General features: G+C 36.9%; 1 protein-coding gene across 3 annotated transcripts in view; it reads right to left on the reverse strand.

Moving 5' to 3' along the window:
- LOC138336430 (cadherin EGF LAG seven-pass G-type receptor 2-like) overlaps positions 1-24,491 on the reverse strand; it is a 65,435-nt gene that overhangs the window by 12,856 nt on the left and 28,088 nt on the right. For all 3 annotated transcript variants that reach the window (XM_069285931.1, XM_069285930.1, XM_069285928.1), the window contains exons 5-21: positions 23,605-23,842; positions 19,925-20,129; positions 8,453-8,565; positions 7,235-7,479; positions 6,641-6,715; positions 6,022-6,197; positions 5,192-5,353; positions 4,852-4,965; positions 4,566-4,728; positions 3,918-4,186; positions 3,291-3,480; positions 2,748-2,849; positions 2,260-2,354; positions 1,904-2,113; positions 1,513-1,696; positions 815-958; positions 148-259 (exon numbers count right to left, since the gene is read on the reverse strand). In XM_069285931.1, the coding sequence (XP_069142032.1) occupies positions 148-259; positions 815-958; positions 1,513-1,696; positions 1,904-2,113; positions 2,260-2,354; positions 2,748-2,849; positions 3,291-3,480; positions 3,918-4,186; positions 4,566-4,728; positions 4,852-4,965; positions 5,192-5,353; positions 6,022-6,197; positions 6,641-6,715; positions 7,235-7,479; positions 8,453-8,565; positions 19,925-20,129; positions 23,605-23,842 (2,797 nt within the window). The remainder of the gene's footprint in view (positions 1-147; positions 260-814; positions 959-1,512; positions 1,697-1,903; positions 2,114-2,259; positions 2,355-2,747; positions 2,850-3,290; positions 3,481-3,917; positions 4,187-4,565; positions 4,729-4,851; positions 4,966-5,191; positions 5,354-6,021; positions 6,198-6,640; positions 6,716-7,234; positions 7,480-8,452; positions 8,566-19,924; positions 20,130-23,604; positions 23,843-24,491) is intronic.

Raw genomic sequence — 24,491 nt, forward strand, 5'->3', positions numbered from 1 at the left:
CATTCTTCTTTATTATATTTTATACTATATTCTTCTTTATAATATTTTATTCTATTAATTTTGTTAAATTCTTATCTTCATTAAAAAATCGTTAATATCATCTATTTAATCCTTTACCAAAAGGAGAAAGATATAATGTATACATACCTGACAGACTTATCAAATCTTTTCGGCAATATGTCACCAATGTTTTTGTACATAATAAAGCCAACATAAGCTGTGGACGAGGAGATAGCTTCAAAAACAGGTGCAAATGGATCTGTAGAAAAGGTCAAAGGTCATATCAGTAGAGACAAGCAAGATCAAGGTCAATAATTAAATATACTCCATTTCTCTATCTATTCCACTTAAGGACGTCAAAAACAATTTTCGTTTGAGTTAACCAGATATATGTCAATATTTTGTAAAGGTTATTTGTAAATGTTATAATCACTGTTATCATCATTCAAATATCAGATTTGTCAGATGTTAGCTGGGAAAGAGGCGTGGCTATTCAGACTTACCTGGAGGAAGGGGCGTGGCTACTACTGACTTGGACTTACCTGGAGGAAGGGGCGTGGCTACTACTGACTTGGACAGCATGGAGGAAGGGGCGTGGCTACTACTGACTTGGACTTACCTGGAGGAAGGGGCGTGGCTACTACTGACTTGGACTTACCTGGAGGAAGGGGCGTGGCTACTACTGACTTGGACTTACCTGGAGGAAGGGGCGTGGCTACTACTGACTTGGACTTACCTGGAGGAATGGGCGTGGCTACTACTGACTTGGACTTACCTGGAGGAAGGGGCGTGGCTACTACTGACTTGGACTTACCTGGAGGAAGGGGCGTGGCTACTACTGACTTGGACAGCATGATGTAAGTATCGTCATCAAATGTATCCTGTTTTACAATGTTGTTAAACTTTGGAATCCTCTGGCCTGAGAAATTTTCTGCTGACAAGTTGTCCATTACCAGAACTATGTAAACACAGAAGACATTGTATTTTGCAGATGATCAGAAACAGCAAAACTAAATTACATCACCAGTAAATTAAGTAGGTTTACAGAATTTTCTTTTAAAAATGCTCCACCGCCAACAGAGCATAAATGATATTCATCAGTTGAACAATAATTGGTGTTTGATCATGTATATATATATGTCTAATTAACACAAAAAAATTTAATATAAAATAATTTATTTCGCCTTTGGTGCATGCGCAATCAATACTTCCTTCCATATAGGATATAGTGACACAGAATTTTTTGGGATGCAATTAATTATTTTTCATATTTCTAACTTGAAGTAAAATTAGAAGCTCAAACTTTTCAATGGTGGTAATGGTGTAAAGTAAGTAACTTTTGTAACTGAAGAAAAATACTAAATCGTCTGTTCCTGTTTTTGATAGTGCAAAAATACCATTTGTCAGCATCTTTAAGCTATAAAATAATTCCACTGCTACAGTAATGCAGTGATATAGACAGAAAGATGAACTCATTAAATAATAAACTCCCTGCTAACTCCACCCACTCACCGATGTTTTCAGACACGACACTGTATGGTTTACTCTGTAAAGTAGCCAGATTCTCAGACAAAATGGCCAGGTATTTCTCCAGTTTCCATTGTAGCTCAGCGATGCCACCAGAGTTTTTGTTGATGACCAACCAGTCCTTATTGTAGCGAGGATCCATCACCGTACTCAGGATATCTAGCATACTCTGTGGCACAAAAGGGCAGGTAGTGACTCAAAAACTCAAAAATTCGGAATTAGTGACTCAAAGACTCAAAATCACAGAATTTGTGACTCAAAAACTCAAAATCACAGAAATCATGTATTAAATTATGATGTTAAAACTCAATTATTGAAAAAATATGAGGTCATTACACACTTCATTATCTATTTTTTCAGGAAACCTGATTGTTACCTGTAAGTAGGTGCTGTCCTGCTCCGAGGTTAGACTCAAGCCTGTCTGTTGAACTTCATAGGCCAGAGTTTGATTCAGGATGCGGTACGTAATGTTGATTTCATTTCCAAAAAGACGACTAGCTTTCATAACAGCGTCACGAAGAGTCCTCATTATTTGTTTGGCCACAAAAGTTGTGATTTTCAAGTCACCAGACTCAATCTTATTAATCTGATAAATAGATTAAAACAATCATATCAATCATTCGTCATTACTATTAAAGTTATGATATTTTGAAAGGTTGATATATGATTTTATTAACCTGAATCATACTATTATGTAAATTATTTTCATTTTGAATTTCAAAGCTGCTTTACCTGAGTTTGTAGCGAGAGAAAGTCGTTTTTGGTACAATTGAAGAGATCAGGTGATAACCATTTCCCATCCATAGTACAGTTCCTTCTAGCATCACCTGTAAACACACATGTATATTTATCCATATTTTAAGTTTTAAACAGTGAATCACTAAATTTTACACCTGTGAAACTTAACAAACATACAGAACTGGTCTGACGCTCAAACCACTGATCTAAAGAGAAGTTCTCACCAGCCCAGAGATATATTGAGACTAGTATTTACCAGGGTTATACCTAGATATGAAGATATATCTGTAGCTTAACCATTATCCAATCTGGACAGAAATTTAATGAAGGACTGTGCCTGTGAGATCAGGCACTCAGAGTATGAAACAATAAAAGATTTAACTTGTTGCTTTTCCAATCTTAAAGAGATAATTTCTTGTGAAAAGATTATTGATTGGCAAAGTATTTTGAGACTGTTTTAGACACTGATCTTGTGTACGTACCTACAGCACCGTCCGGGCAGTCCTGTACTGTGTGGTTACCAAACAACACGCTGTTCCACCATACCCCCTCCGACAGGCTCCGAGGACACATGTAGTAATTCACTGAAATAAACAATTACAATCATTTAATTCCTTGTCTTATCAGCTTTTGTGTGTCAGACTTGCAGGGATGTGACTGATCCTATCAAAATAGGGAGGAAACATATAGACTATTGGAAGGAAGTCCTCTCCATAGTGTTTAAACGGTTACTTTTTTGTTTCAGATAACATCTGACATCATTTCTTGCTCATAAATATGGTTCGTTCACAGGAAATCCTCTGAAAAGAGGAATAATAACATTCCGGGATTTTACAAGCAGACATTGGATATTTAATGTGCTCTCGTTCTTTATCAAATCTACTAACAAAGCTCTTAGGTATTGACAAAGTGGGTTTTTTTTTTCACTCATCAAATCTGTGAACAAAGGGAAATCATATTGAATACCTTCATTATTTGATCATTGAAATTATTCTATTTCATTAAATAAAGGAAATGAAGTTTACCTGTACAGCCAACTTTGCGTAGATTAACCTCTGCGAACTCACTAGCACATTGATCACATCGTCGACCAATCACAGTGTCTATACAGTGACACTGACCCGTGACAGGGTGACACGACTGGTTCTTTGACCCGTAACTGTAACAGTCACAGCTTTTACACGAGTCCGACCCCACAGGACGGTAATAACTTTCCTGAAATTAGAGAAAAGTTTGGCATTGACCTAAATTTAAACAAATAAGGACTGAAACTTGCTTTATAAATTCTAATATGAGTCTTAAGGCTCTACAAAACCTTAAATCTGATATTGTTAAATGATCCAGGAGTCTGTAAAATATTTTTCATGTTCAAACAATGTGAAATCACAAAGATGCGAATAAAAATTGTAAATAGCAGAATTGTAATCCTGAACCTAACTTAATTTGTCCTCTAAAATACAACTTTCGATCACTTGATTTGTAGCTCTTCTGCTTTTGGAAGCTCTTCCATCTATGAAATGGAAGATTTTCTGAGAAGACTTCTCTTCTAAGGAGAGAGTAAATAGAGCTGATCTTAATGTTTATCAGTATTGTGATTGTGTGTTTGTAAGACTTTATTACGTACGTCTCAGTCTCCATTACAAGTTACCTACCTTACAGTAGCACTCTCCAGTTGTTTTGTTACAGGCGGGGTTGAAGCCTAACTGCCTTGAACATTTACACGGGCCACAAATCGGGTGTCCATACCAAGAAGCCGGACACGGTTGCTGGGTAACGGTCTGACAGTGGTCCCCACTGGTCTCCAGACCACAGTCACATGTGTAGTTGATGTTCTGACCAAACGTTGGCCCTCGACAGTGTCCCCAGTTCTCACACGGATTGTACGTCTGACAGATATCGTCACAATAAGGTCCAAGGGTGCCTGTAATATTTCGGTTACACAAAATTCTGATCTATTTCTATGACTTAAAGGATAACATCAAATATACACCTAAGACATGTAATATAAGGGCAACATCTGATAATGAATCTAAGTTTTAAAGCTGATAAATGCAGGATTTGTGTCGTAAAACTATCATCTAACTAGTACATGTGAGGGACTGTAGGACATCTTTATGATGAACATACTCATATTGAATTCATGCAGAGTATTTTGACTCCATATTGAACACACTGTTGTGTCTGTGTACTGTTAAACAGACATTTTTGTTAACACAGTATTTGTTATCACTGTGTAGAAATGATTTGCAAAGTTCTACCATTATCAAAGAAGTAAAAGAATGATCAATCTAATTACACACCTGGAGGACAGATACAGGAGTAGTCTCCCCATTGATCTACACAGGTGGCGCCAGCAGTACAAGGGTTGTCATCACATGGGTTGGCAACGGTACAGCCCTCCTGGACATTGTGACCTTCAGGTCGGATCAGAATGGAACTGGGGGTGTTTCCGACCCGCATGTCCTGGGGGAAAAAAGATGCAACATATTACATGGAAATATCAGACAATATACACAATTATATGAAATGATGTTATAGAGGAAAAACTGTCTCAATGACTTATGTAGGCTATGGTTTAATCCTTACCTCCAGACATCCAACGAATCCTTTAGATATCGGCCCAGTGCCTTTCCTTTCCGCTCCAACATATATCTGCTCAATCTTTTGGTTTTGTAGACTTCCTATCACAGTGTCAACTTTCTACAATGACACAACAGTAAGAGAACATCAATCAGATTTTCAATAATTTAAATGGTAGCACGCCTCATTAATATAGAAATTAACAGCTATAATTATCAGATTATTGAGATCTATCACTGTTCCCTGCATCCACTCAATGTCAGTATTATCTATAATTGTTTATATCTACAAGATGTCACTCTCATTGATCTATCAATGGTTCAATATATTCTCCAGGTGTCCTTACCTGCCAGTGTCCGTAGTCGAGGAGGAAGAGGAGTTGACCCCGGTCCTGCCAGCGGACCTCAAAATAATGCCACTGACCGTCATTAACCTTGACAGAACTGAAAGGGAAGTTCTGAGTTGTGTCATCATTCGTGTAGCTGTAGTGCACGTAGCCATCAATCAGCTGAAACAAAATAAATAGGAACTATAACTGATGTATTATAATTAAACAGTCAAACCTGCCTTAGCGGCCACCTCTGTATAAAGACTACCTTCTTAATAAGACCACTTTCTCACGATTCCAAATGATCAATATCCACACAATTTGCCCAGTGTATTAAAACCCCCTTGACCAGAAAGACCATCTTTGCTTTGTTCCTTGTGTGGTCTCTATAGACAGTTTTGACAGTAGTTTGTAATCCTATAAGACAATTAATAATAATTTTCTTTAATTTGAGGTTGTAGATGTAAATGATTAGTAGTAAATATGGCTGTTATCAAGCTGGGAATGCTAGGAAAACTAAAGGAATGTTTCTTTATACTAATGTATCACAAAGAGAAAGAGCATTTAAATCAGATTGAGAAATAGTGCCACTTTCTACTGACTGTACCAGGACTGCTCAATGAGACTGATTTCTTTAAATCACAAATAATCCATTAACACAATTCTTCCTCTTTATAATGACCACTTTTCTACATTGACAATTTTCTTTGTCTTTTGGGTGATCATCATAGACGGGTTTGAATGTGTAGTAAATCTTAAGAATCTTATGGAAATCTCAGAAACAAAGAGGTTTAATTATAATTGTTCCTGTGTGCCTGTTGCCATTGGTAAGAAACCCTGTTACTGACCTGCATAAGTATGGAGTGACCGTTGACCAGCGTGATGTACATCAGAGCTCCGGACTGGGCTCGAGTCCTGAATGACAGACCATTATACCAGGTGGTGAAGATCTCTACACTGCTTAGGGAATTATTACTGAACCTGAGGAACCCTGCTCCATTCAAATACTTGGGGACATCTATCACTGTAATAGAAAAGTGACTTTTTAGTATAATTAAATTCAAAAAGGGCAAAAAAGGCAAAAAGGATACTAAATATCTCTTTAAGTTTGCAGGTGTAAAATTTTGTGATTTATTGTTTGGAACTTATAAATAGGGGGTTTATTTTTAACATTCACCTTTGTAGACTTTGAAAACACCATTCATCTCACATGAAGTTATATATATATCCAAGGGTTTGGAAAATTTCAGTGCGGATTAAACTTCACAATTTTTTTGGGAAGATGCAAATTAAATGAAATTAAAACCAACATGAACATTACAAACTATACATTTATTAATTTAACTGACCATTTTTGATATGGTAGTTTTATCAAAAGTTTTAAACAGGAGAACAATAAATACTGTATGAAAATTTGTAATCTTTTTAAGAACGATAGTATTTACATTAATCTATCAGTTCTGTTACCTTGACTACAGTCTTTGTTACCAGCTCTACTCGGACATTCACACATGTACACGCCCCAGCCATTGACACACGTACCTGGAGAAGCAACAAGTAGAAGTCAGATATGTTACAGGAAATTCAGAGTAAAATGTCAACAACAAAGGAACTAATGCAAACCAACCTATTTTTATGGCGTCTTAATTTTGCGCTTTTTCCCCCGACCGCTTATTTGTGACAATTTACTTTGGAGATCTGGACTTGTATGATTCTACTATACTCGTGTTTGAGACAATTTTGCAATTTTATTAGTTTAAAGCCTGATTAACAGCCAGGGTCATTTAAGGATGTGCCAGGTTTGTTTGTGGAGGAAAGCCGGAGTACCCACAGAAAAACCACCGACCAGCTGTAAGTACCTGGCAACTGCCCTACATGGAATTCGAATTCGCGACCCAGAGGTCTTGTGGTAATATGTCAGGACATCTTAACCACTCGGCCACCGTGACCCAAAAAATTTTTTGCAGCCATTTGTTTTCTCAAAAATGAGTTTGTTTGCAGTAATGTATTTTTTCAAGATTTTTTTAAGGAAATAGTTGTGACTACAAAATTACAACTGACCTCCCATCCGACACGGAGATTCTGCACAGAAATTTTTCTTCTCTTTACATCCCACTTGTGTGCCGACATTGGACACGGACTTGTTGAGGTCAAGCAGTTCGTTGTCTATGTAAATGTCTTTCATACAACCTTCAAAGTCCTTGTTCTGGATCTGGAAGGTGGATGGAAGTCTCGGCAGTCCCCCTATTTGGAATGGTCCGGTCAAGTCCAACAAACGATAGCAGATATTGGTGTTGATGGCACACCTACCAATGGAATGGAGATTTTTTTTTTTTTAGAATGAAGAAATTTATCAATTATCAAAAACACAGTAAAACCTGTATAAAGACCACCTGCTAAATGAACTTTCTTAAGAGTCCCAAATGGTCAACTTTGACACAATTTGACCTGTGTATACAGACCACCTGGCTATAAAGACAATTTCTGCTTCATCTCTTACATGGTCTTTATAGACAGGTTTGCCATAATTGTATTGTATATGTTAATGTTCAACAAATAGAACTGTCATATCTAGGAGATACTCATAAAATTCAGACTCCAAGATCATGCCAAAATGTTTTTGCTCAACCAATCAAAATTTGATTGGTTAATTAAGCATTGATGTCACTATTTTTTAATTTTATCGTGGTATGAAAAAAAAATTTGTTTGCAAACTTTTGTGAGAATCCGCTACGCGGATTCACACAGTTTGCAAACAAATTTTTTTTTTCATACCCCGATAAAAAATTTTAAAAAGTGACATCAATACTTATAATTAATTTTATACTCTATTTGATAAAATGAAGTATGTTTAAATGTAACATTATAGTAGTTTTTCAAGGGATTCTTTTTTCCGAATCAATACGCAACGTCAATGTCTCTATTGTGACGTCACGATAACTTCGGGGTTTCGCGCCATACTCGGATTTTTATTCATAGTGGTATGCAAAAAATTATTAAAAAAATATTGGCCAATCAGAAAGCCAGATTTGGTATTAAAACAAAGAAAAATTAATTATGTCAAAATGTAAATTGTTTTAAATGTTTCCTGATCCTGGTGCCCAGTGTGTCTGGATATATCACATCACACAGTCTAAATTTTTATCCTTCAATATCATGTTATAAAGTAATAAGATTCACCAATACTTATCATGAGAGTTCTATTACACTAAGAGATTGTTATATGGAAGTATCTATTAGCTGGGAAACCTTTACAACATGATTGACAAGTATACTTACATGTCCGGGAGATAATGCGTTACTCGGGAGGCACATGAGTTATTGGTAATCTGGTCCCCGTACATAACAAAGATTTGTGTGTCACAATCTTCTCCCACGGTCAAGGTCACAGTCTGAAAATAGAAAACGTTACACTGGGTCAAGGTCACCATACATAAACATGATCCAGGATCAAGGTCATTAAACTCCAATACAGCATAAGGTCGAGGGTCAGGATATATAAAAATGACAAAGGTCAGCATCATGTAAGAATCATTCAGCCATTTATATGAAAATGGAATTTGAAATGAATATTTCAATAGAAGTTATACAAACGTTTAAATGTGTACACTCACTTTCCCCTATTTCAGAGCCTTTATCATGTTACAGTTTATTAGGTACCAGAGAATGATGTTAGATTTCAGCAGTGATAAAATACTTCAGTTGTACTTATGAATGAATGGGATCTTATCTATGTTACAATCAGGTAACGTGTTTGTAATGGTATCATTACTGTTGTATTTAGGGGTCGTGAGGTTTACAGAGAAACTCGAGGTCAGGGGAGGTCTGCAGGGAAACAATGTCTATGTCCCCATCACACAACGTTGTTACAGTGCGGAGTGAGAATGATTTATAAACCCTGATCTTATCTATGTTGTAATGAGGCCTCATCATTTACCCAACAGTATCACTGTACACAGCACTTCCTAAACAAGCCAAATTAGCAGGAGATGATCTACAACCCTGTTACCATGGTAACTAAGGCTTCACGGGTCATGGACCAAGGTCAAACTCAATGTTAGAGATGATCTACAACCCTGTTACCATTGTAACTAAGGCTTCACAGGTCAAGGGCCAAGGTCAAACCCAATGTTAAGGTTACAATGTATCTTGCACTCCATGGCACAATTGCAAGGGAAGCAGAATCCGAACCAAAGTTACAAAGAACATTTTGTTGTCTTATCAAGTCTGTTTCCGGTTTGATTTAACAAATGTAGCCGATCAGGATAATTATTCCCCTACATGTCTATCTAACTGACTATAACACATGTCAGACTTGTCATGGGAATCTGGCTCGTTTGCTGGAAAATAACATAATCAGAAAACACAAATACATGAAATGTTTTCTGTACTACAGTGATGTATTACAGAGGTCATGTGACCTGTAATCCCAATGGTCCTTCTGTTTCGTCGTTGTCCAATGGCACTATCTCACATTACAGTATTGATCAGCATCATTTGAGAGGATGCCATCATTCATGTCCATTAGTTATAGAAGCAAGAGCAGGAGCGACCAAGACTAATTCTGTGATTTTACCATTTCCAGGGATTACCATCGGTATTTAGTAACATGCACGGCTATACCTGATTTGATCATAATGAATATTGTAATCCATGCATCGATCACTGACATTGACAAATGACCACATTATGGCTTATATTTCTTCTGTACATTGAAACTGTTGATTCAGGGATATTTCTAATAGGTTTCAGCATAACCTTAAAGTTGAACGTTAAAATGTTTGAATTCTACCATTAACTATTATTACCCAACAAAGACTTTAGTGTACACTGATCACATATGACAGGTGAGAGTTAGACGGACTTAAAAGCCACGCCAAACAGTCCGGAAATCAGCTGTATGATATATGGCTATCACACATGCTAACATTTTGTGATCTCCGTGTTACATACTTAAAAGGCAATGCTGAAATTACTTTTACAAGCATGAATACAATAGCCATTTCTCCTTTAGTAAGGTATACTTGATTTAACGACAGTCATATCCAGAGCAAAAGTGGGTTCAAATACATTTTAAGTGAGTAAAAAGATAGGCTGTATGTAACACACAAATCAAATCTCACTTTTTTTTTATCGCACACCAATCTAGATAAGACATTCAAACAAGAACAAATAACCAACAGGTGTTTCTAATTAACAGACAATTCAATTCTATAGAATTTTCTCAAAATATAAGAGGAAAATAATAATTGAACATCCATGAGGCTTTCTCAAGGGAGATTATTAACTGGATCATAAAACTTGTACACCTTGTCGCGTGAATGTTTGGAATGAGATTACGCTATGATGAGTCATACAATTATAATTTACGGAAGTTTAAAATATAATCCTTCAACTTTGATCCTGATAACAAGCAAATATTCCCAATATAAAATTCCTAAGTCTGAATCAATGCCATCCTCCCTAATAATAAATAACGAACCCTGTATATCAATATTAAGTTGTATAACAGTCAGTTCTTATAAACGTTCTAGTGACCATGAATATGAGTGACTGAAATTCAAACATCAATAAATCACTAACTGTAACATTAGAAGTCATTGATTTTTGCCGAGACAAGGAGAAAATGAGACTGTGCACTACTCAGCCCACCAGTAAATGGGGCGTGCCCTCATGTTATAGGCCGACTGACCACGATAACACAATCCTGTAATGACTACCTGCATACCATATGGACATCTATTAGGACCCAATAACAATGATAATGTGGAGATTCTCCAATAAGTCTACCATTAATTAGCAGAAATCAAGGCCACATCAAAGGGCTTCAAGCCGGTGGGATCATTACAGGAGCTCCATATCTCTGGTGTAAAATCTGGGTATTACACAACCTTATATAGGCTTCTGTAACATTTCAATCACCATCTACCACCATTACATTAATAGTCCGATAGATCAAGGTTTACTATGGAATCTTAGTCTAGAGTTATCTACTCTTGATGGCAGGTATATTGACCGTCGCATTATTTGTTTATGTGAATAAATGTCATTACTTTTCGAGAAAATGAATCAGTTTTCTTACTCAATAAACAAATGTACTAATTAACATCTCCTTCTAAGGGTAGATAACTCTACACAAAGAGGAGAATGAATATCAAAACCAATTCTATGGTTGATGAATTTATATATCTATTATGGTATGTTCCTACAAATATGATATGTATAAAATGATCGCAATATCAGTTCTGACTAAACCATTAAGTCACAACATGTTTCACAATTCTAGACAAAACCATCTACTGCTCCAGCCTCTCTCATCAAAAATAGACAAGATGGTGCATGCTGTATCATGAAGATTTCAAGCCTTCCTGCACCTGTTACAATAGTTTTTCCCCAATGGACATGCATGCACATGTTACAAGGCCCGACGGTAATGGCCTTTCTCTAGTAGTAATATCAGACAACACAAACTCTTAATAGTGAAAATACAGTTGAATATTTTACAGTTGTGAAGTGATTTTAAAGAATGAATGGTGAAATCTAAGACATGTTAACCCTAAACTGTCGAGGAAGCCATTGCAGTTTGAAGTAGATCTCTGTGGTTTATAAGATCAAGAGATTGCCATAGCTGTCTTTAGGGGTGACATTCTTCCTGGACCAGAGGAAAGAGATGTCTCGTTGTTAGAGGCGATGTCCTTCCGGACCAACCTGAGGAAAACGATGCTTGTTTGAGAGATATAAAATTTAAATCTCCATCATCATCACTGTCACCATGGACAGTGTTACTCGGGGACACGCAAACATCAACAACATCATTAACATGTAAATTACCATCACAGTAACATAAATTTATTGTGAATTATAACGAAATGTGTCGTGTAATTAACATTGAGAAATCCCTAATAATGCCCTCAGGACTATAGATAATGAGGCACGCCAGTACCCGACCCATCGCCCCCAGGCACATGCCCCCAGCTCATCTACATACACAATCCAACATCAAAGAAACCAATTCAATTACAATTATTTTTCAAGCACAATAAAATAAATCTAGAGATGGTAGGATATGATAGTCAAAGTATTTTATTAATTTATTTATTCCTGAGCAATGTATTGCATAATTTAATGCCTAAAATCAATATCTCACCCTGAAGGTTATAATAATATGGTTTGTATGGGATGGATGGTTGTATCTCAATCCTGGGTAGCTAGGATTTTTATCATAAAATGTGTGTTTATTGGGGTAAATTACAATCAATGTACAAATGTTGTATATTTTATGGGTGCTTCAACCATTTTTCACACTGCATGCTCACAGTTATTACGTCTGCCATGAATTAATAAAACTCACCGATGGCAGATGGCATTGTTTTTAAAACTTTTTTTCTTGTATTTGATTTTTCTGTGTGTATTTATTATTAATTACAAGTTGCAGATGAAACTGTTCCTTTCCATTTAGTTTCCCTGTCAAGAGATATGCATGAGTAAGTCCAGTTTTCATCAGACCATGAACTTTCCTTTCGAGGATGGATGGAGTGACCCTACAACAATCTTTTTAATTACTAATGGGTTTTGTGCATTTCATTATTTCAAAACATCTTTGTATTTTCACGATCACAATCATCAGACATGCATTTTCAATTTTGATGCAGAAATCTAGAACTGATAAATGGCTTAGTGTTGAATTGTTGTTTTTATTTTTCAGAAATGCCATACTGAGAACTGGATAAGATCAATAAACAAAGCAGATAGAACTTCCACAGGAGTGATATCAGGTTTTTTTTTCAGAACTTCCACCAGGAGCTAGGAGTGATATCAGGGGTTTGTTAGAACTTCCACCAGGAGCTAGGAGTGATATCAGGGGTTTGTTAGAACTTCCACCAGGAGCTAGGAGTGATATCAGGGGTTTGTTAGAACTTCCACCAGGAGCTAGGAGTGCTATCAGGGGTTTGTTAGAACTTCCACCAGGAGCTGGGAGTGATATCCGGGGTTTGTTAGAACTTCCATCAGGAGCTAGGAGTGCTATCAGGGGTTTGTTAGAACTTCCACCAGGAGCTAGGAGTGCTATCAGGGGTTTGTTAGAACTTCCACCAGGAGGAGCTAGGAGTGCTATCAGGGGTTTGTTAGAACTTCCATCAGGAGCTAGGAGTGCTATCAGGGGTTTGTTAGAACTTCCATCAGGAGCTAGGAGTGATATCCGGGGTTTGTTAGAACTTCCACCAGGAGCTAGGAGTGCTATCAGGGGTTTGTTAGAACTTCCATCAGGAGCTAGGAGTGCTATCAGGGGTTTGTTAGAACTTCCATCAGGAGCTAGGAGTGCTATCAGGGGTTTGTTAGAACTTCCATCAGGAGCTAGGAGTGATATCAGGGGTTTGTTAGAACTTCCACCAGGAGCTAGGAGTGCTATCAGGGGTTTGTTAGAACTTCCATCAGGAGCTAGGAGTGATATCCGGGGTTTGTTAGAACTTCCACCAGGAGCTAGGAGTGCTATCAGGGGTTTGTTAGAACTTCCATCAGGAGCTAGGAGTGCTATCAGGGGTTTGTTAGAACTTCCATCAGGAGCTAGGAGTGCTATCAGGGGTTTGTTAGAACTTCCATCAGGAGCTAGGAGTGATATCAGGGGTTTGTTAGAACTTCCACCAGGAGCTAGGAGTGATATCAGGGGTTTGTTAGAACTTCCACCAGGAGCTAGGAGTGATATCAGGGGTTTGTTAGAACTTCCACCAGGAGCTAGGAGTGCTATCAGGGGTTTGTTAGAACTTCCACCAGGAGCTAGGAGTGCTATCAGGGGTTTGTTAGAACTTCCATCAGGAGCTAGGAGTGCTATCAGGGGTTTGTTAGAACTTCCATCAGGAGCTAGGAGTGCTATCAGGGGTTTGTTAGAACTTCCACCAGGAGCTAGGAGTGCTATCAGGGGTTTGTTAGAACTTCCATCAGGAGCTAGGAGTGCTATCAGGGGTTTGTTAGAACTTCCACCAGGAGCTAGGAGTGCTATCAGGGGTTTGTTAGAACTTCCACCAGGAGCTAGGAGTGCTATCAGGGGTTTGTTAGAACTTCCACCAGGAGCTAGGAGTGCTATCAGGGTTTGTTAGAACTTCCATCAGGAGCTAGGAGTGCTATCAGGGGTTTGTTAGAACTTTCAGGAGCTAGGAGTGCTATCAGGGGTTTGTTAGAACTTCCACAGGAGCTAGGAGTGCTATCAGGGGTTTGTTAGAACTTCCACCAGGAGCTAGGAGTGATATCAGGGGTTTGTTAGAACTTCCACCAGGAGCTAGGAGTGCTATCAGGGGTTTGTTAGAACTTCCACCAGGAGCTAGGAGTGCTATCAGGGGTTTGTTAGAACTTCCACAGGAGCTAGGAGTGCTATCAGGGTTTGTTAGAACTTCCACCAGGAGCTAGGAGTGCTATCAGGGGTTTGTTAGAACTTCCATCAGGAGCTAGGAGTGCTATCAGGGGTTTGTTAGAACTTCCATCAGGAGCTAGGAGTGCTATCAGGGGTTTGTTAGAACTTCCACCAGGAGCTAGGAGTGATATCAGGGGTTTGTTAGAACTTCCACCAGGAGCTAGGAGTGCTATCAGGGGTTTGTTAGAACTTCCACCAGGAGCTAGGAGTGCTATCAGGGGTTTGTTAGAACTTCCACCAGGAGCTAGGAGTGCTATCAGGGGTTTGTTAGAACTTCCACCAGGAGCTAGCTAGGAGTGCTATCAGGGGTTTGTTAGAACTTCCACCAGGAGCTAGGAGTGCTATCAGGGGTTTGTTAGAACTTCCACCAGGAGCTAGGAGTGATATCAGGGGTTTGTTAGAACTTCCACCAGGAGCTAGGAGTGCTATCAGGGGTTTGTTAGAACTTCCACCAGGAGCTAGCTAGGAGTGCTATCAGGGGTTTGTTAGAACTTCCACCAGGAGCTAGCTAGGAGTGCTATCAGGGGTTTGTTAGAACTTCCACCAGGAGCTAGGAGTGCTATCAGGGGTTTATTTAGAACTTCCACCAGGAGCTAGGAGTGCTATCAGGGGTTTGTTAGAACTTCCACCAGGAGCTAGGAGTGCTATCAGGGGTTTGTTAGAACTTCCACCAGGAGCTAGGAGTGCTATCAGGGGTTTGTTAGAACTTCCACCAGGAGCTAGGAGTGCTATCAGGGGTTTGTTAGAACTTCCACCAGGAGCTAGGAGTGCTATCAGGGGTTTGTTAGAACTTCCACCAGGAGCTAGGAGTGATATCAGGGGTTTGTTAGAACTTCCACCAGGAGCTAGGAGTGCTATCAGGGGTTTGTTAGAACTTCCACCAGGAGCTAGGAGTGCTATCAGGGGTTTGTTAGAACTTCCACCAGGAGCTAGTAGTGCTATCAGGGGTTCGTTACATCTATCATCATTAACATCATAGTAACTTGAGGGCTGTTAAATGATATATTCCTCAGGTTCTAAATACCAAGCCAACACAATACATAATTGTTGGCTCCTCACCTTACATAAACCTTTTTCTAAAATATTCAATAATAAATCTCCAAAGTCCTCTACACTTTGCGGTATTGCTGATAAAATACACACTTTCCTGGCTTATGATTTATGACAGTTTTTTCTCAACACTAAATCCATCGTGTTGTAGAAATTATTTTACACTGACAGGATCAATCTTATCTTGTAAAACATATTGCAGTGCAGGTTCTTGTTTTAAGTAAATATTATCCAGTTTTTCACTTCCATGTTGAAATACAGATCTACACGGGTGTGAAATTTTCGATGGAATGTCTGTTCCCACAAAACTTGCTCTTATCCTTTCTCTGTTTGTTAACTTACTCACATCTGTAATGTTTGTACAAGTTAAAAAAAAATTTGTGGAATATCGCTACCACCTACCAGTTCTAAGTTAGGCGAGTCGGGATAATGTGTAATCTACAATAACATGCAGCAAATGTGTTTATAGCCTAATACTTTCCATTTTAAATGGAGGACGGGGGAGGCAATGCACATTTATGTACAAATGTTTCTGGCTGCAGATGGATGCATATATATAAGCTCTACGGCACCTAGATATAAACGTTTGCTGTACAATTTGGAGCCAGAAGGCCTCTAACAAGATTGAGAGATCGGCCACAGACCCCTTGTCTCCAAGTCTTTATCATTTCATGGTGACACAGTTCTAACTTGAGCGGACATTGGTGATGTTGGGAATACAATTAAACCAAAATCTGCAGACAAATGGCCTTAACACTCGTCACAGCCAAGTCTAAGTCAGATCTTTGCTGTTCTGAACTGTACCACACATTCACATCCATCTTTACACTAATAGATAGGCTTTGTGTCTCCTGGTATAAAGCTGTCTGCACCCCTGTCAGATCCCACCCGATATAAAGACTCAGGATTTTACAAGTTTACTGTATGTATTCAGCCACTAACAGCTTTGCATGAAAATCTCATAGATTCTAATTTTATTTGAAATGAAAATTGCAAGGCAATGCCGACTTTGGAAAAAGCTAATGTCTTAAAGCATGCCTGTCGGAAGTTCATCAGAGCACAAGATTGCACATAACTTACAAAAATCAATATGCTATTGTTTGAGTATTGTTCGAGTCTGCGTTTCTGATCCTTCTTGATTATAGGGTGCAATTGATGAGACAATACATCAGGAACTTTCTTATCTAATTTAGAAGCAGAAGGTCTCGTCTGCATACTGTATAATTATTAAGGCTTCCAACTGGATTGTATACAAAGCTTCATACAATGGTTCCATACCTTGACAAAGGGCAATTAGAGAAAATAATTAGAGACATCGGATCTGGATGTCTGACAGATATAAACCATAGAATTAAAGAGGACATGTCAGGAGATGCAGCTATCAACTGATTCCAATCCAATAACTACCATTGTATAGTGCAGAGGATAGTGTTTATTGGAGGGTGGGGGAAAGGGTGGAATCTAAGGATACCAAACGAGGATTGGGAGGGGGAGAAATCTATCACACAAATCTTCATTAATTTCTCTGCCAATAAATTTCTTTATGGACTACTACAGACAATGATTCATTAGGTTTCACCTTTACATGACCTCTAATCTACAGAACCCCTACCACAGTTTATATAGAATCACCACTATAGTACTGTTATTAAAACCTTGTCCTTCATCATTTGTCCAATGACAAACCAGAATTTGGTGTCACCATATGAACACTAGCATAGGGTCTATATATTTGGTAAACAAAAACATGACTACAGTAAATGAAAATGATATTTGTCTCTGATACATGTAAATGACCTATCCTAAAATATACAGATAGTTATCTTTCTTCTCCTTCAATACTGAAGCTCAAATCCAAACTAAACATAACACAGTATTACAAATTTAATGCTTTAAGATATCAAAAATATTGATGTAATATTGTCAGTAACATATAGTCTCTCTAAAATACCATATAAATATCAACAGCAGTTGGCTTTGTTTTCACAGAATGACAGATGTAGGCCATATCTGAGCACCACAAAACATTTTTATTTTTTGTATCAACCGATTTCCCTGATGAGAACAACTAATCAGTAATGTAGGGAGAGTGTATCAGGTTTTATGGCATTCAGATTAAAAAGCGATTCCAGAAAAACAGAAATTATGACTCTATTTGGAATAGAATCCATGGTAATATGTTTAAGAGGTAGGCCGATATAAAAGTTTATACCGTTGTGTAAAGTACAGCAGCTCAGCTATATAACTGTATACTGTAAGGAAGTGTTACCTCACACCTAACCACAGTGCAAATACGAAATAACAGAAATAACACTGTAATCACCATTTATTACCCACAGTAAACATGTAATATTTATCTACAGAGATGTGTGTGGGGCTCATTGCAGTTATTAACATTTAACGAGTCGTAATTGGATATTAATAAATGTCTGTGCTAATTGTCCGAGAGGAACACTTACTTACATCGTAGTATACATGTAATAACTACAACAGATGTTTTGTGGGGATCAGAGTCCTCACAATGTTTGTATTTCTGACTGTTGGTGCTCACAAATTAACATACATTGCACTTGTTAACATTTAACGAGTCGTAATTGGATATTAATAAATGTCTGCATTAATTGTCCGAGAGGAACAGTTACTTACATCGTAGTATACATGTAATAACTACAACAGATGTTTTGTGGGGATCAGAGTCCTCACAATGTTTGTATTTCTGACTGTTGGTGCTCACAAATTAACATACATTGCACTTGTTAACATTTAACGAGTCGTAATTGGATATTAATAAATGTCTGCATTAATTGTCCGAGAGGAACAGTTACTTACATCGTAGTGTACATGTAATAACTACAACAGATGTTTTGTGGGGATCAGAGTCCTCACAATGTTTGTATTTCTGACTGTTGCTGCAATCATGCAATTGCAGGGATATAAAGTTTCTCTGCATTCTTGAGTTTAATGACCATCTGTCTCACACTATATACTGCACTGTAGCGTTGATCTGTTTGCCTGGTAACACAATGTCTAGGAAGAGTTCCCGTTATCCACGGTTACACAGAAACAGGAATAACTATTACCTTTGGTGAATAAAACGACCAACCAAATCATCAATATTTGATCACGATGTTGTTTTAATTCACAGTGACTTAGCACTGTGTAACATTTGATGTAACCAGAAGGGTCGGATGGATGACCTCTAAATTAGAAGTTGCAGTAGTTAATGTCCCTACAGGGAGTCTAAATGAAGATCCACAACCTTGAAGGCCAAAACATGTAATCAAATATTTAGACTCTCGATAAACATATGTAATCCATCCAACTTATTCCAAACTTCAAACATGATCCGTCCAGCATAGTGATGTGAGTATCTTGTTATCCTAGCCCCCCAGCCGGCCTCATGAAAAGTGTTTCAAATATTTCAGTTACATCATAAATCTAGGTAAGGACGTAATTTATCTAAGAATTCCAACAAAGTTATAAATACATTTAACATTATCATGTCTGAGTTAACATAAGAGTGTTATGTTAGATTTTTGTATTATTAAGATCCAGACAAGGATAAAGACATATTATCCAAAGCTATAATGCTTACATCTCTGGTACCTGGTTTCTATTTCATCTCTGGTACACAATTTCTTTTTCATCTCTGGTACACAATTTCTATTTAGACAAGTATCTAATCGTCTTCAAACTATATTACCTGCTGATCAAATCACACAGTAACTATACCCCTGTGGTTTATATATTCATTATCTGGCAGAGGAATTCATTCTTGATAAAAATATACTTATATATATATTCCTTTGTAAATTCACCCTAGAAAAAAATTGTTTTCAATTGTAAAGTTTAATTGTATCTTACCCAACATTCACAATTGAATCAAGTGAACTTTATTCAACATTAACTAATTTATACCCCTGAAAATTCATAATGAACTTTTCCAGTCTTTGAATCAGAAGAGTTCCAAATGTGTCTACAGGGGTGAATGAATTCATAAATTGTAGCAGATAGAAAATTGTCTCCCTTTATCCTGACACAATCCAATCCATTTCTCAATCTGCCTTGGTTACATCTGAACATAAAGTTATCTGCCCTTGAATAAACTCTTCTGAATCGAATTGACAATGATTTACTATGAAATGTTTTTTCATTTCAGAAATATTTCATTAACAATACAAAGATACATAAATACAGAGTATATATATATACATTATATTGTCAAAAGAATAACTCTTCTGAAGTCGTTTTGACAATGATTTACTATGAAATGTTGTTATTTCTTCATGTGTACCTACCTTGTTAACGTAGCGAATCTCGACTTGGTGCCACTCTCCATTGCCGAGGCCACCCAGTACGTCAGAAGTGATGGTGGTGATGTTTGAACCAAGTGAGAAGGAAAACTGGACTTGTCCGTCGATCAACTCCAAAGCGATGAAGTCGTGTTTCTCATTAAATCGGCCATTGTAAAACAGCAGTCCATTCTGTTGCTGGGTAGCAAACCTGAAAAACAATCATTCATTGTTATTCTTACATCTAAATGGTTAGAATCCTCCACAGAAATCTAGTGATATGGAATCTTTACAGACTACGATAAAAGAAACATTCACTATCATCAGAAGTTTTTAAAACTTAATTTTTTAAAACTTAATTAAGTGGAAAAATAATAGATTTTCATTAAAAATTCAAATTATTCCATATAAGGAAACCTTTTAAACCGATTTCAACTCTTGTATGTTATCCAAAATGTACAGGCTATGTTAGGGTAACAGATACAGTCAAATCTATCAATAAGGCTACCCAAGGAGTCTCTATAGCCAAGTGGTCTTTATATACCACATTTTACACCTTATAAATGTATTATAAATGGCCATTTGGGAGCCCAGGGAAATGGTCTTAATTAGCAGGTGGTCGCTAAGACAGGTTTAACACACAGATTTTTAAAAACTCTAAAATATTTTGGTAAGGATGTGATTGTGTTTATCTGATTATCATAGTAAATGTATGATAAATGATACTTAAATCATTTTATAATGATACAAAATATTTCCTTTTTTCCTTCAGAATAATTTAATAGTGAAGTCATTACATATTTCAAACATGTTTTTTCTTTAGGAGTCAAAGTTAAACCTAGCTGGCCCACATGTAGATCATGTTTCAGACACACAAATGAAGAAATATTGGGTTTAAAGTTACATCTCACACTAAACCCAATAGGGAACCTTGATTTCCATTTAAAGACTTGACATTCATTTGAAGAATTTGTGAACAATATGACGGAGCAGTTAAAAGGTATCATTTCCTGCCTAGAGGTAAGTAAACAAATGTAAACAAATACCTCAGTGAATCTAGAAATCTCTTATCACATTTGACTCAAACAAACTTGCTCTTTACAGAAAATCTGTATCAAATTAGCGTTAATTAAATATAATGATTTTAGAAGTTACTAATTAATTCAACACAACAGATAATTTGGGGTTTACTTCTAATTCTAGAGAGAAATCTGAGATCAAAAGAGGAAGGACAGAGTTTTGTCAATGTCTGTATAGGGACTAATATGGCGTCCAGACACACAATGGCCGCTACCTGTTGTACTTGGCCATGATGGGCTTTGTTGGCGGTACCATTCACACTTACACACAGACCTATAAAGGGCCGTTCACCATGTGTCATTGTCCCCCTATTTTAGGGGCTATTTCAGGGACACCTCAAATTGATAATTAAATGAATAACCCTATTCTTGTCTCCACACATCACCACACGATCATGCATCACCAATAATTGCTGTAGCCCTACCTTTATTGTCCTAATTGAGTTAATTATTTTTTTAGTCTGCTCACCTGTTAAAACCTGATTACCAGCAGGAAAAGCTTCCTTTAATTTCATGCCTTGTTAGAGCTTTTGACCTCAAATTATGAATTCCAACACCAGTTTACCTCAGGTGAGAGTTTTTACCTTTGACATTGAGATTCAAAACTTCACCCGAAACTTTGGTGTCAATTTCAGGAATGTACAACCTTATCACAATTCAATCTATGAAAATTGTATTAAATTTCAATTTTTATTTAAAAAAATCTTCAAGGTATGAATATCATTTTCATCTTCAAGAATGACTTTCCTGACAGAAACATCAATAATAAATTAATTTTGCGTATCATTCAATGAACTTTAATCATGATTGATTTAATACATGGTTATAAATAGCAGGCATCGTCATATACACAGGAAACGTCTCTTCATGTCAATTTACATACATTAATAGTTATCTCTACATGTATCAGATTTAACAGTCTGTTCTAGTTTTGAAACATGAACATTTTGAATACACAACTTCTTTTGTTTGGAATGAAATTTTAAACCCTTTTATTGCCTTTTTGATATATGTCATTTGGTGTCTAAATTTTGAAAAGAAGTTTTTGACAAATTACTCTTATCTTTAAATATAACAAAGAAGATTTCCCATGTCTTTGAGATAATGCAAACTGAACAGTTATTTTAGATTCAGTCATGGCCTTGACCTTTACAAATTACTGAAAGATAAGCTTTCCATCACATGACCTTGACCCTCCCAAATCTGATATGATTGAGGTCCATTTTGACAGAGATTTTTCCAACTCCTACATGTTCCAATGAATAACTTTTACCATTTAATAATCAACATATTCCAACATACAACCTTCATTTTGAAATTCCATTTTTTCTAGTAAATGACCTTGATTCTTCTGTCTTACACAGAGACGTATCCATAGAGCTTATCTTTCTGTTCAAATGATTTCTGTGTCAATAAAACCTTAGAACTGTATGTGTGTTCAGTCATTTCCACCACACAATATTTAAATAGTATACCATTTAACATATCCCCATCCCCTATTAGAAACACACACTTTTCCCCTAAGCACTATTTCCCTAGTATACCACTTCAATATGAAGCTTACCAATGTATGTTTGTATAAGAAAATAGTCTGGTTCATAGATCAAAAGCTTTGTTTGTGATAAACAATCAGACAGAGGAGAGTGGCTGGCAATATCTGAGGGCAAGAAAACAAACTTATAATAGGTTAAATAGCCGCCATGTAAGGAGGTTTACTACAGTAAATGTTCATAAATCCCGTAGTTATAATAAATACTATATTGCCAACATGCTAGGCTATTCATTAGAAAACTAACAGACTTCTTCACACTTATGTATAATCAAATGTCATTTTGATGTAATTGATAATGCAAACTATACCTTTAATAAGTTAACTTTTTTGTGTGTTTTTTGTGTGTGTGTTGGTTTTTTTTTAATATTTCGGGATCTTTACGATAGACATTCAACATATAAGGGAGATAACTCATCAGTCAAATGGCAGTGCCCACTACTGTCCATTTAAATCCTTTGAAACCTGACCCATTGTGTGTTTACATAACCTAGTGTCAATTGTGTCTGTTGTGACTGACCACTTACTGAGCAGGCCAAACAAATGGTGTGGAACTGGACAGCTTAATGTAAAATATTTATATAGGAGTCCACACAACAAACACAGTCAGGCATACAGACTCTGACATCTACCGTAAATGTTCTATAATTGTGATGGAAATTCAACATTGAAATTCAACAATGACAATCACTTCACACAGCTGGTACTAAGACATATTGACCAACTTGTTTCATTACATCATCAATGTTGTTTAGATAGGTAAAACAGTATCACATCTATGTTAATAGGAATTGGTACCGATGGAAATAATTCAGTTACGATATTTACAAAGAATTACCTTGACATGCTGACTGACCGTGATGTATATATAATGTAAATGTTTTATTTTTGAAATAAAACAGAATTCAGCAGAAGGATATTGAATCTCTATATTCAGATTTTATGAGATACACGGACCTCTGAATCACATCTTGCTACCTTTTGGCCCACTGCATTTTACAATATTACAGCGGTCTCACAAAGATGTATAAAAAGGGTCGTCTCGTGTTTGTACTTACTTGAGTTGTATGGTGAATCGGTTTCGTCGTTTCAGGGCTGGGAAGGTGAGAAAGGAACCCTTTGGGAATCGTCGTGTGGTCAGCTGACAAAATCGGTTGAAGTGAGGCTCCGAGGGGCAGCCCTCACAGCGGAATCCGCCCTTGATAAGAGGCACACAGGTGGATGGGGGCTGACAGAGGTCGTGGGGGCAGGATGAGGCATCATATTTTCTGGTCATGTTAATGTTACAGTTTATACCTACAAAATAGTCAATATAATGGTCAAAATTAAAACATGGTCAGAGATAAAGGAAATTCAAGCACAGCAATCAGAATAAAATCATCACATCAATCATCTCAAAAACTTCTGAAGCATCTTACTCTTATCTATAAACGATTGTTTCTCATATTCAAATATTTAATCAATGAAATATTCATCCAGCATCTCCTTAATCTAAGATCTTTTTAAATAATCCTGGATATAAATGGGTAAAATGAAAATTTTCACACAGAAAAATGCAGGTGTGGATTAATCCTAAACAGAATCTAATGTGTAATATCTCACATAAATCAAGGTTATCAGATTAAGAGTGGAGATGCAACATCACATAAAATTTACTTTCAGATTTATACACAATGTGAATTTTTATAGATAAAACTGACAGTGAATACATTTTAGAATACTTAAACTGAGTAAAAAGATAACAGAATTTAATAAAACAGACAGAATCAGCCCTTATATTACTGGATGAGACTTTTACATGAATCAGCAGAACAGTATCACCTGTACAAAATACACCTATACGATTCAATTACTACAACAGGTAGATAGATCTTCAGGTAAATCGGATAAGGTGAGGGCTCATCTCTACCTGGAAGCTTTGATGTCAACTTAAGTTAATCTTACA

Source organism: Argopecten irradians, chromosome 12, assembly GCF_041381155.1.
Source record: "Argopecten irradians isolate NY chromosome 12, Ai_NY, whole genome shotgun sequence".
Classification (NCBI taxonomy): Eukaryota; Metazoa; Mollusca; class Bivalvia; order Pectinida; family Pectinidae; genus Argopecten; species Argopecten irradians.